Source organism: Chiloscyllium punctatum, chromosome 37, assembly GCF_047496795.1.
Source record: "Chiloscyllium punctatum isolate Juve2018m chromosome 37, sChiPun1.3, whole genome shotgun sequence".
In the NCBI taxonomy this organism is placed as follows: Eukaryota; Metazoa; Chordata; class Chondrichthyes; order Orectolobiformes; family Hemiscylliidae; genus Chiloscyllium; species Chiloscyllium punctatum.
Window position 1 is genome coordinate 54,747,971 of NC_092775.1, and position 12,831 is coordinate 54,760,801.

Sequence of the window (12,831 nt, forward strand, 5' to 3'; positions counted from 1 at the left end):
AATAAAATCCATATACACCGCATCTACCGCTTTACCCTTGTCCACCTCCTTAGTCACCTTCTCGAAGAATTCACTAAGGTTTATGAGGCACGACCTGCCCTTCACAAAACCATGCTGACTATCCCTGATCACATTATTCCTATCCAAATGTTCATAAATCCTATCCCTTACAATTCTACCTAAGACTTTGCCCGCAACAGAAGTGAGACTCACCGGTCTATAGTTACTAGGGTTATCCCTACTCCCCTTCTTGAACAAGGGAATCACATTTGCTATCCTCCAGTCCTCTGGCACTATTGTTGTAGACAACGAGGACATAAAAATCAAGGCCAATGGTTCTGCAATCTCCTCCCTTGCTTCCCAGAGAATCCTGGGATAAATGCAATCAGGCCCAGGGGACTTGTCCAATTTCACCCTTTCCAGAATTTCCAACACCTCTTCCCTACATACCTCAAAGCCATCCATTCTATTTAATTGTGACTCAATATTCACATTGGCAACAATGTCCTGTTCCTGAGTGAATACTGACGAAAAGTATTCATTCAGTGTCTCCCCAATCTCTTCAGCCTCCACACACAACTTCCCACGACTATCCTTGACTGGACCTATTCCTACCCTAGTCATTCTTTTATTCCTGACATACCTATAGAAAGCCTTAGGGTTTACCCTAATCCTACCAACTAAGAACTTTTCATGTCCCCTCCTTGCTGCTCTTAACTCTCTCTTCAGAACCTTCCTGGCTACCTTATAACACTCAATTGCCCCAGTTGAACCTTCACGCCTCATCTTTACATAGGCTGCCCTCTTCCATTTAACAAGGGATTCCAATTCCTTATTAAACCACGGCTCCCTCACACGACCCTTTCCTCCCTGCCTGACAGGTACATACTTATCAAGGACACTCGATAGTTGCTCCTTGAACAAGCTCCACATATCAATTGCGCCCTTGCCTTGAAGCCTACTTTTCCAAGCCACGCATCCTAAGTCATGCCTCACCGCATCATAATTTCCCTGCCTCCAGCTATAACTCTTGCCCTGCAGTTCACACTTATCCCTCTCCATCACTAGAGTAAAAGTCACCGAATTGTGGTCACTGTCCCCAAAGTGCTCACCTACCTCCAATTCTAACACCTGGCCTGATTCGTTACCCAGAACCAAATCCAGTATGGCCTCACCTCTTGTTGGCCTGTCTACATATTGTGTCAGGAAACCCTCCTGCACACATTGGACAAACACTGACCCATCTAACGAACTCGAGCTACAGCTTTCCCAATCAATATCAGGAAAGTTCAAGTCCCCCATAACAACCACCCTATTACTTTCACTCTTCTCCTGAATCATCCTCGCAATCCTTTCTTCTACGTTTCTAGGACTATTAGGAGGCCTGTAAGAAACTCCTAACATGGTGACTTCACCTTTCCTATTCCTAACCTCAGCCCAAACTACCTCAGATGGCGAGTCTTCATTCATTGTCCTTTCTACTGCTGTAATACTAGTCCACTCGTGTCCTCCCGGGCTCTGTCTGTCTCTCCCTGTCTGTCTGTCTCTCGCTCTGTCACACTCTCTCTCTCGGACACATTCTCTCTCTCTCTCTCTCTCTCTCTCTCTCCCCCTCTCTGCCTCTCTTCCCCCTCTCTGCCTCTCTTCCCCCTCTCTGCCCCCCTTCCTTCACTCTCCCCCTTCCTTCCTTCACTCTCCCCCTTCCTTCCTTCACTCTCCCCCTTCCTTCCTTCACTCTCCCCCTTCCTTCCTTCACTCTCCCCCTTCCTTCCTTCACTCTCCCCCTTCCTTCCTTCACTCTCCCCCTTCCTTCCTTCACTCTCCCCCTTCCTTCCTTCACTCTCCCCCTTCCTTCCTTCACTCTCCCCCTTCCTTCCTTCACTCTCCCCCTTCCTTCCTTCACTCTCCCCCTTCCTTCCTTCACTCTCCCCCTTCCTTCCTTCACTCTCCCCCTTCCTTCCTTCACTCTCCCCCTTCCTTCCTTCACTCTCCCCCTTCCTTCCTTCACTCTCCCCCTTCCTTCCTTCACTCTCCCCCTTCCTTCCTTCACTCTCCCCCTTCCTTCCTTCACTCTCCCCCTTCCTTCCTTCACTCTCCCCCTTCCTTCCTTCACTCTCCCCCTTCCTTCCTTCACTCTCTGTCTCTCTCTCCCCCGTCCCGTCTTTCTATTTCTCTCTGTTACTCCTACTTTTAGAATAGAATCGGTTTACTCTGGGATGCGGACAGACTCTAACCTCTTACCTTTAATGCATTGCCTTATTATCTCGTGACTGTGACTTGAAAGAACTTCTGGGATTTACATATTTATCACTCGAAACCTGCTTCCCCATTCTAAATGATTAAAGACTTTACAGTGATCTAGGTTTGTTCACTCAGTCGTATGACACTTTGATCGTTTATTGTAGATTCTGTGTCCTATGATCCTGCCCCATTGCCTACCTGGTGAAGGAGCTGCGCTGTCAAAGCTTGTACTTCCAAATAAACCTATTGGACTATAACCTGCTGTGTGATTTTTAACTTTGTCCACCCCAGTCCAACACTGACACTTCCACATTCCGTGTAGATGTAAAGAATGCTGTTACAAGAAGTGAAATCATTATTTCGTCCTCCAGTATTGTGATGTTTCTGATGATGATAGGGAATTATTGGGAGTCGTGAATGGAGTGGTTGGAGTACTCTACTCAGTGTTTTAGTCTTTTCTTTGGCTAACTTGTAGGTGGGTGTTTGTGGGAGCGATATATTAGATATGGGGGGTACTCCTGTTTTGTGAACCTTGGGTAGTCTGTACAATTGGGGTGTTTTGGATCCATTGAGTTTCATTTTTGAAGGTTTGTCTTGCTGGCACCTCTTCTTTAGTGTTGTGGTAATCTTGTTCTCAAATTGTGGGGTCAGGTCTATTGCCACCTGTGGGTAAGTCGCAGTATCGTGGAGTAGTTTGTTTGCTTTCTGTGTGTAGTGTTTAGTATTACTGTCATCTTTTCTTTTTCTGCTGGTGATGTGACTATGTTCTTGTTCGTTTTTGAGTTTCTCCAGTCCTTTCTTTTCTTCTGGGTGAGTATGTTTCAGTCTCCTTTTCTGCTTAGAGTTGGGGTTATCATCTGTCTGATAGTCTGTTGTGTTTCTTCATCCAGTCTGTGGCTTCTAGTACGTGCAGTTATAGTTTAGTCTGCATGCCAAGACAGATTTTGGAGTCTGAGGGTGAACTCCATACCAGTGTATACAAGAAGAACACACCCATAAAGACCAGATACTGAACTATTAACAGCAACCACCCCACCACCCTCAAATGAAGCTGCATTAGGACACTATTTAAGGGCAAGGACACACAGCAGCAATCAAAAACTCCAAAAGGCAGAACAGGAACACTTATTCAAAGGATTTAAAAGGAATGCGTACCCAACAGCACTGCCTATCCTTTGTACCTATACAGCCAATCTAAAGAAGAAAACACTACACGACCAGATACAATAGTGACCATACTGTACATCAAGGACATATCAGAAATGACTACCCAACTATTCAGACTCCTTGGAATCATAGTGGCCCACAAACCAGTAAACATTTTTCACCAGCTCCTCTCAAAAGTTAAAGACCCAACAACCACATCCAACAGGACGAACGTAATCTACAAGGTACCCTGCAAGGACTGTGGAAAAATACTACATAGGACAAACAGAAAGAAAACTGATGATATGAGTACACAAACATTAGCTTACCACTGCCAGACACGACCAGTACTCTCTCATTTCCACCCACGAATTCAGCTGGGACAATATTGATCCTACGATAGGCAAAACCGAGATATGCGAGAGATTTCCTTGAAACCTGGCACTCCAACCAGAACTCAAACAATAAACATATTGAACTGGATCCCATATACATACCACTCAGATACAGATGTACCAGAAAACAGATACATAAATACTTGGCTAGACAGACCGCCAATGCTTCAATGGAGGCGCACTGATGATGTCACGTAGCAAGGCCATGAAACGTCTGCAGAAATCACTTCAGCTTGGCGAATTAATCTCCGACCATACCCACAACCTGAGTTACAAATCTAAGTAATGAATATTAGCAGACAAGGTGTATTAGGAAACCTTGAGTGATGAGAAACAACAAATGCTCAGAACCTGATGGCCTATGCCAGAGAGAGTGGATGTGCTGGTTTTGAATTTACAAAATTTCCTAGATACTGTAACAGTTGTGACTGCTCAGAAATTGTTCATAATCAATTCTTTCAATGAAGGAAGGAGAGAGAAAAGAGAAACTAGTGGACATTTAGTCTAGCATTAATCATTGGAAATTGCTGGAATCCATTTTTAAGGAAGCTTCAATATTAGATTTCAAAATCCTAATTAATATGGTTTTGAGAAAGGGAAATTATGCTTGACAATCTTATGGAGACTGTGGGAAGGTGAAGGCCGAGTGGTATTCTCATTAGACTGTTAATGCAGCGACTGAAGTATTCTGGGGACCTGGGCTCAAACCTGCCATGGCAGATGGTGGAATTTGAATTCAGTAAAAATCTGGAATTAAGAGTCTAATGATGATTATGAACCATTGTTGATTGTTGAAAAAACCCACCTGGTTTGCTAATGTCTGTTAGGGAAGGGAACTGCCACCTGCTTAATTGGTCTGGCCCACATATGACTCCAGACCCATAGCAATATGGTTGATTGTTAACTGTCCTCTGTGCAATTAGGGGTGTAATAAATACTGGCATAGCCAGCAACACCCACATCCTGCAAAAGAATAAAAATTAAGTTCAGTGGACATGGTGAAGAAAATGGAAGCCCAGTATATTTTAAATTAGTTGAAGGGTTTTGGAGACTGGGCAGGAAAGTGGAGTTGCAGCTGAGGTGAAATCAGCCATGATCCTACCAAATAGTGGAGCAGGCTCAATAGGCTGCATTGTGTACTCCTGCTCCTAGTTCTTGTATTCTTATGTGCATTTTCCAAAGACATTGAATAGTGCCACATAAAAGATTCACACAAAATGAGGGTTCATGTGGTTGGGATTAATATGTTTACGTGTGGTGAATTGGTTAATGTTCAGGAGGAAGACGGTAGAGATAAGTTGCAATTGTCCATTCCAGAATATTATGGATGTTTGAGTATATTTTAAGACTGGATAAACAGTTTTTTGATCTCCAGGAAATTTAAAGGATATGATGAGTGTGCAGAAAATTGGAATGTAGACAATGTCAGCCTTGATTGTATTGAATGAAGGGGAAGGCTTCGAGGATCAAGGATCATGTGTCATAACATCCCTGAACAGATTAGAAAATATCTGCAATTATATAGCTCCTAATCTAACCATATCATAGCATCAGTAAGCGATCCTTTTATAATTATTTTTTAATCTGCCTTTTCGGACATGTTAAGACACAACTCAGGGGCAGGTGGAACTTGAACCTAAACCATCTAGACCAAAGGTAGGCATATTACTACTGGCCCATAAGATCCGCCTTTTAATGTTTTATTCCTTTTTCATTCTTAGGTTAGAAAAACAAGTCAGGCTGCGCTGTTGGTATTGCTGGAACAGGAGCTCATTGACAGGACTGACGTAGAGGTAAAGGTTTGCCCAGTTCTTCTGGATCTCACAGCTCCTGACAGTGATGATGACTACAAGATTGAAGCTGTGGCAGTAAGTATTCTTATTGACATTCACAAGGTTCGAACTGGGATGGCAGTCAATCATTGCCTTCCTTTTGAGCAAAGGTCGAATTTAAAGTCATGATGGAATTCTTGGGAAGCTCATTTTTACCTTTCCTATCTGGGTAACAGTGTGGCAGCGGATTGTCTACCTGATTTTCTTCCTGCCGTTTCAATTGAGTGAATTCTGTAATGGGCACACTATTTTCTGCAGAGGTGACAATGTACCCTTAACTTAATCTGAGGGGCAATTTTTTATACAGATGATGGTACGTATATGGAATGAGCCGCCAGAGGAAGTGGTTGAGGCGGGTACATTAACAACATTTAAAAGGCATTTGGACACATACAAGGATAGAAAAGGTTTAGAAGTATATGGGCCAAGTGCAGGAAAATGGGGTTAGCATGGATGGAAACTTTGATTGGCATGGACCAGTTTGGACCAAAGGGTGTGTCTCTGAGCTGTGGGATACTGTGACTTTAGGAGTGCTAGGACCTGGACAATGCTTAAGCTTGGGTTGATGAGTGATAAGTAACATTAACATCACACAAGTAAGAGAAACTCTCTTAACAAGGGAAAAGTTATAGCCAGCTCCCCTTCATGTTTAATGATACCACCATCCCTGAAGCCCCCACCATCAGCATCCTGGAGTCAACATTTATACAAAACTTAATTCCAGTAGCCATATGAATACAGTGTTACAGTCGTAGATCTGAAGTAGTGAATGATTTTGCCTCCAAACTCTATTGGCCGTATAACTGCTTTCTTAAACATTCAGTCCTCCATCACTGCCATAGTATGTATGTTAGCTGAGTTGGCTGGATGGCTGGTTTGCAATGCAGAGCTGTGGCAACAGTGTGGGTTCAGTTCCTACACCGGCAGAGGTTACCAAGAAGACTCTCCTTCCTAACCTCTTCTCTTGCCTAAGGGGTGGTGACTATTGAGTTAGACAGCTGCTGTTATCTTTCACAAATGAGAAACCAACCGCTGGTCTGGTAAGAATGTGGTGACTTTATCCTTTAATGTATACAAAGTGCACTACAGCAATTTCTTCATAAAGTAAATAAACACTTGATAATATATTGGCCTGAGTAGTATTGATGGTAAATATAAATTACTGTGGTTTTGTTTCATGGACACCAATTTGTGGAAAATACAATTTGATACATTGAATGTATCAATAAATACTTGATTAGGAATGGTACATATGCAGGAAATGTGAAATAAAAATGGAAAATTTGGGAAATATGTAGAACATTGGGCAGTATCTGTTGCAGGTGGAAAACTGGTAAAATTTCAGTTCTTTTGAACGATCATTGATCTGAAATGTTAGCTGTTTTTTCTCCATAGAGGTTGCATGATCTGAGTCTTTCCAGTGTGTTCTTTTATCATTTTATGAACATACATTCATTATGGAATATGGATGTCAGTCCAACTAATGCCCTGCAAAACAGATCACTGTGCTTCTGATGGGTAGGCCAGCATTTATTGGCCACAGGGTAGCTAAGAGTTCACCACATCTTTGTTGATCTGGAGTCCTATGTAACCTAGACCAGGTAAGAACCGCAGATTTCCTTTCCTAAAGGACATTAGTGAACTAATTGGGTTTTTATGATAAACCATATAGTTGCTATTCAACTAGCATTTTTATTCCAGACTTTTCTTTCATGGAATTCAAACTTCACCATCTGCCATCTTTATTATTGTTACCTGGGGTTTGAGCAGTGGCTGGGTATTGGCAGAGCAGCAACTGCATTTAGAAGTATAAATTTAAGGGAACCTTATTTATGCAACCAAAATTATTCAATACCTGTTTCTTTCCATTGCATTCACTACTGACTATTTTCTCTGGGTCTTTATATTGACAATTTATTTGACGACCCTCTCTCTTGTCATGTAGATAATTTGTAAAATGGCCTCCATATTGACTGGTGAAATAACTGAGCGTCTGCTGCTTTTTCGATTCTGTGAGCTGTGTAGTGATGGAAAGCTGTTCCATGTCCGTAAGGTAAATGGAATTGTAATATCTCTATTTTCGTTCCTATATGTTACCCCTGAATCAGTGGTCCAATTTAACTGGCACCTCCGCTTAACATATCATTGTGCTTCTGAAGTATAAACTAAAAGTGTACTAAAGGCTTGACAGTATTTGGGGGGGGAAAAAAACAAAGTCAATACACTTTTAGAGAGAAGGCTTTGATTTAGATCAGTCCAGTGACTGCCTCTGATGATACTTTGGAAAGCAAACTGTGTCATTGAATCTGTGACATATCTGTATTTGTGCACAATATCTAATTGAATAGAATCCTTTGCTTGATGTGACAGTTTAAACTCCTTTTTTCTACTCCCTAAGGTGTGTGCAACTAATTTTGGAGATATCTCTAATACAGTTGGCCAAGAAGCAACTGAGAAGTATCTGGTATGTGAATGCCTCCTTCCTTTTTTATCACTATGACACAGTATTTGAGAATTGTGCATTACAAAATTGAAGTATTTAAGCTTATACTTTAGTGACACTAAGGACATATTGTAAGGAATGCCATCCCTGAGCTCAGCACAGTCCAACAGTTAGATTGATGCTCAGCACGAGTCACCGAGTAATTGAAACTTAGAAAAACCCACTGTATCTGAAGCACTTTGGAACTATTCTGACAAGGTGTAAAATGTGTGACCTTTGAACTCTTAAGACTCCAGTGACAATTGAACAGATGCTTACTAATATATTGAAAGTAAGTAATTTATTATTTTGAAGTTTTGAATTTTTCAGTTGTTTCTTAGATGTATTTTTCTGCTTTGAGACTTTTTTAACCGACAAAAGAGCTCAGCACCCCTGGCCTGTTGTGTGTATTGGCTAGCATTTTTTAAACTGCTTTTGTTCCCTAACCTTTGTTTCTCTCTCAAAATTGTACTTGATTTCAGATCCCCAGGTTCTTCCAACTGTGCTCAGACAATGTTTGGGGCATTCGGAAAGCATGTGCAGAATGCTTCATGGCGGTTTCCTGCTCTGTTACTCCTGAGGTTCGCAGGACCAAACTCTCCCCACTTTTCATTAATCTCATCAGTGACCCTTCTAGATGGGTAAGAACCACCTTGGGAAATCACTTTGGATAATTTCAGAGAGCAGTGGTAGAAAAGAAGTTTTAACAGGTAGCCTGCTGCACTTCTTGAAAGCTAGTGAGCCTTTATGTTCTGACCTATTGTAAACTGCATGTTTGCTTTATAAGCTGCATATAACCTGCTATTGCCATATCATGCATCCAGTTTCAAGGAGATCAATGGGCGACTTCGGCTCTAGTATAAACAGTTAAAATGCTACTGATTGGGTCAAGTCCATGTACTTTGTAGTGGTGACAACTTGGAAAAAGATTCTTGTCCTGTATGTATTTATCCCTTCACTGAACCTGAAGAACTCTGGAGGTGCCTCACATGGGCATGGTGATCTTGGTTGTAGATTGGTTAAGTAAACCTGAAAAAGTTTTAGTATGTCATTTCGGCCCTGCCAACAAACCTGATTTAGCTGTTTTGCGGTTCTGAGATGTGTGTACCACTTGATGTGTAACAAACGCATGTAATTGTAAACTTCAGCTTCTAAATCTGAAGAGTGCTCTAACAAAATGATATCCGTTTACTGAAACTTTGTTGACCCTGCCAGGTCCGCCAAGCTGCGTTCCAGTCTCTAGGTCCATTTATCTCCACTTTTGCCAACCCATCTAGTGCTGGCCTGTATATCAAGGAGGATGGTACACTGAGCATTAGACAGCTGGACAATAGCGGTGCAGATGTCAGGTATGCATGCAGATCAGACAGTACTTAAATTATGGCTTTAGGGGGTAGATTGCTCATGCTTGCTTGCTGCTTCTGCAGAAAGTTGTGTTCTGAATAACCATTTCCAATGCAGGGGAGGACTAAGGACAAACCAATTTCTCTCCAACAAAACATTTCTGACTAAGCTTTTATTTTCTTCCGCTAATTGTAATCACTCTTTTTATCTAATGTACAAAATCCTCCTATAATCCACAAGATATTTTCTTCCTTCAAGACAGGTATACAACCTTTGAACGCTATTGTTATTCAAATAGGGAATTATTTTCCTTTCAAAGATATTTGTTATAGTTTGTATTAATTATTTCTCCCCTCATTTATCACGTGATCATTTATATAAATGATTTGGATCAGAATGTAGGAGGCATAGTTAATAGGTTTGTGGATGATACCAAAATTGGTTGATAGTGAAAAAGTTATCTAACACAACAAAGGGATCTTGATCAACTGAGCCAGTGGGCTAAGGAATGGTAGATAGTGTTTAATTCAGATAAGTGCGAGGTATTGCATTTTGGTAAGATTAACTGTTTAATTCCTATCCTGGTTTATGGTAGGGCACTGGGTAATGTTGTTGAACAGAGACACCTAGGGAATCAAGTATATAGTTCCTTTAAAATGGCGTCGAAGATAGACATGGTGGTGAAGTAGGTGCTTGGCATACTTGCCTTCATTGGTCGAAGCATTGAGTACAGGAGTTAAGATTTCATATTACAGCTGTACAAGACAATGGTTTGGCTACATTTTGAGTACTGCACATAATTTTGGTTTCCCTGCTATGGGATGGATGTTATTAAACTGGAAAGCGTGCAGGAAAGATTTAGATTAGATTAGATTAGATTCCCTACAGTGTAGAAACAGGTCATTGGCCCAACAAGTCTACACCGAACCACCAAAAAGTAACCCGCCCAGACCCATTCCACTACCTTAGTACCCTACATTTACCCCTGATTAATGGACCTAACAATATGGTCGATTAAGCATGGCCAATTCACCCAATCTGCATATTTTTTGTACTGTGGGAGGAAACCCAGCAGACACTGGGAGAATGTGCAAACTCCACACAGATAGTGGCTAGAGGCAGGAATCAAACCCAGGTCCCCTGGTGCTGTGAGGCAGCAATGCCAATCACTGAGCCACCATGCCACCCTTTACAAAGGTGTTACCAAGACTGGAAGATTTGAGTTAAAAGAAGAGGCTGGATAGGTTGAGCCTTTTTTTCCCTGGAACTTGGGAAGCTGAGGGGTGACCTCTTAGAGGGTTATACAGTAATGAAGGGCATAGGTAAGGTGAATAGCCAAGGTCTTTGCCCCAGGTTAAGGGAGTCCAAAACTAGAGGGCAAGGTGAAAGGGAAAAGATTTAAAAGGAATCAGAGACGTAACCTTTTCACACAGAGGGTGGAGCATATATGGAACAAGGTGCTAGAGGAAGTGGTAGAGGTGGGTACAACTGCAACATTTAAAAGACTTTCTGAAAGATACATGGATATGAAAGACTTGGAGAGATATGGTTCAAATGCAGGCAAATTGGATTAGCTTAGGTTGTGATACTTAATCTGTATTGATGAGTTGAGCACCTGTTTCTGTGCTCCCTGACTCTGACTCTCTCCCAATGTGAGGAACTGGCCCCCAATGTGTGAGAGAAAGCATTTTCATGGTGCTGTCCCCTCGAATTAATGAGGTAGATCATGTTTATAAATTGGCAAGTAGCAGAAAGGACTTTGGGCTTTATTCTTCTGTCTGACAACACACTTCATTCCTAATTTTATTGTTCTAACTGTAGTACCTTTTTTGTTGAACATGTGTGCTTTTCAAAGTTATGTACATTCTGCAAGAATACTCTTGATATGTCAACAACACAGATTTGTAGACTGCGTTCAAGAGGAGGAAGTGCATGGTTCTGCCATAACGAAAGTCCGTGTCAGACTCCGATGAAGGTGGCAAATTGTTTTGCTGCCAATTGCTGACCTGAACGATAATTATACACTAAATTCTGGTCTGAAATTTGGACCATCATTTTTGACAGCAGTTCCAGCATCTTCTAAGCTATTTCTGCTTTGCTCTGATATGAAATATGTGAATAAAAGAAATGTGACCAGTCTAAATAAAATGGAACTTTCTTGTCTGACACAGCTATGCCAAAATATTCAATCACAAGGTAAATTAGTTGATTTTGGGGTGAGCACACCCAGACTATACAGCAGGAAATAGCTACACATGCTTGACTCTTAAGTAACAAGGCAGACTGGCACCTCTCAAAGGAGCAAAACAGGACTGAAGCTATTGTTACCATAGCAGAAAGTGAGGACTGCTGGAGGTTATCATAACTAGTTTACAAAGTTAAAAATCATACAACACCAGATTATAGTCCAATAGGTTTATTTGGAAGCATGAGCTTTCGAAGCACTGCTTCTTCATCAGATGGTTGTAGAGTACAAGATCGTGAGACACAGAATTTATAGCAAACATTTACAGTGTGATGCAGCTGAAATTATATATTGAAAAAGACCCGAATTGTTTAAGTCTTTCATCTTTTAGAATGACCTTGTTGCTTTCAGTTCTTTCATATGTAAACCTCAGAACTACTTTTATAAAAGTTACATTCTCAAGACAACTTTAACAATAGGTGTCATGTTGGCCCAGATCATTGAAGGTGTGAGGTGCCCTGTATGAGGTTGTCTGTGTCCCAATGTTCAGACTGATTCTATTTCTAAAAAAGAGTATTATAAAGTCTCACATGTATTCATGCAGATTTTGAGCAAAATAAAATGTAATTCTGCAACTTCCTCCCTCCTTCATGTTCTTTCTCTCTCTGTCTCTCCACTGCTCTGCCCCTCCCACCACATTGTATTGAAAAGTAGTACATGTATCAACCCATTAACTCTGCACAAGCTCTCTTGTAAATAAATTTAGTTGCTTCCACCCCCTTGGCTTTTCCCATTTTCATACGACTTTGCCTTTAGATGTTTATCCTAATTACCTTATGAAACACAGAAGAAAACTTCTTCTTCCTTTCAGACAATGCATTCAATGTCATATCCTGTTACTTGAAATCTATGTTCCCTAGTCCGTGATCCTTTTGCCAATGATAGCGTGTTACTTTTTTGTCTGGACCACTACCATGATTTTGAACATTTCTGTCAGATTTCTTGTCAGGAGCTCAAACAAAACTCCACTGTAACCACATAGCTGATGTCCATCATTTCTGGAATCATTGTCCTTTCTGTACTCTTGTTCAAAATATTTATATCCTCCCCAAAATTGGACACCATTCTCCAGGTGAAGCTGCACCAATATTTTATAAGTGTTCATTTTAACTTTCATGCTTCTATACACTCTGCCCCAGAATCCTG

At 41.3% G+C, this 12,831-nt stretch overlaps 1 protein-coding gene across 3 annotated transcripts in view; it reads left to right on the forward strand.

The window, feature by feature from the left end:
• The window catches only part of LOC140463118 (serine/threonine-protein phosphatase 4 regulatory subunit 1-like), a 123,463-nt gene that overhangs the window by 54,098 nt on the left and 56,534 nt on the right, over positions 1-12,831 (forward strand). For all 3 annotated transcript variants that reach the window (XR_011954613.1, XM_072556848.1, XM_072556847.1), the window contains exons 6-10: positions 5,504-5,650; positions 7,560-7,667; positions 8,013-8,078; positions 8,579-8,737; positions 9,312-9,445. Coding sequence is in view for 2 of the 3 variants with exons in the window: in XM_072556848.1 (XP_072412949.1) it covers positions 5,504-5,650; positions 7,560-7,667; positions 8,013-8,078; positions 8,579-8,737; positions 9,312-9,445 (614 nt within the window). In the remaining variant the exon portion in view is untranslated. The remainder of the gene's footprint in view (positions 1-5,503; positions 5,651-7,559; positions 7,668-8,012; positions 8,079-8,578; positions 8,738-9,311; positions 9,446-12,831) is intronic.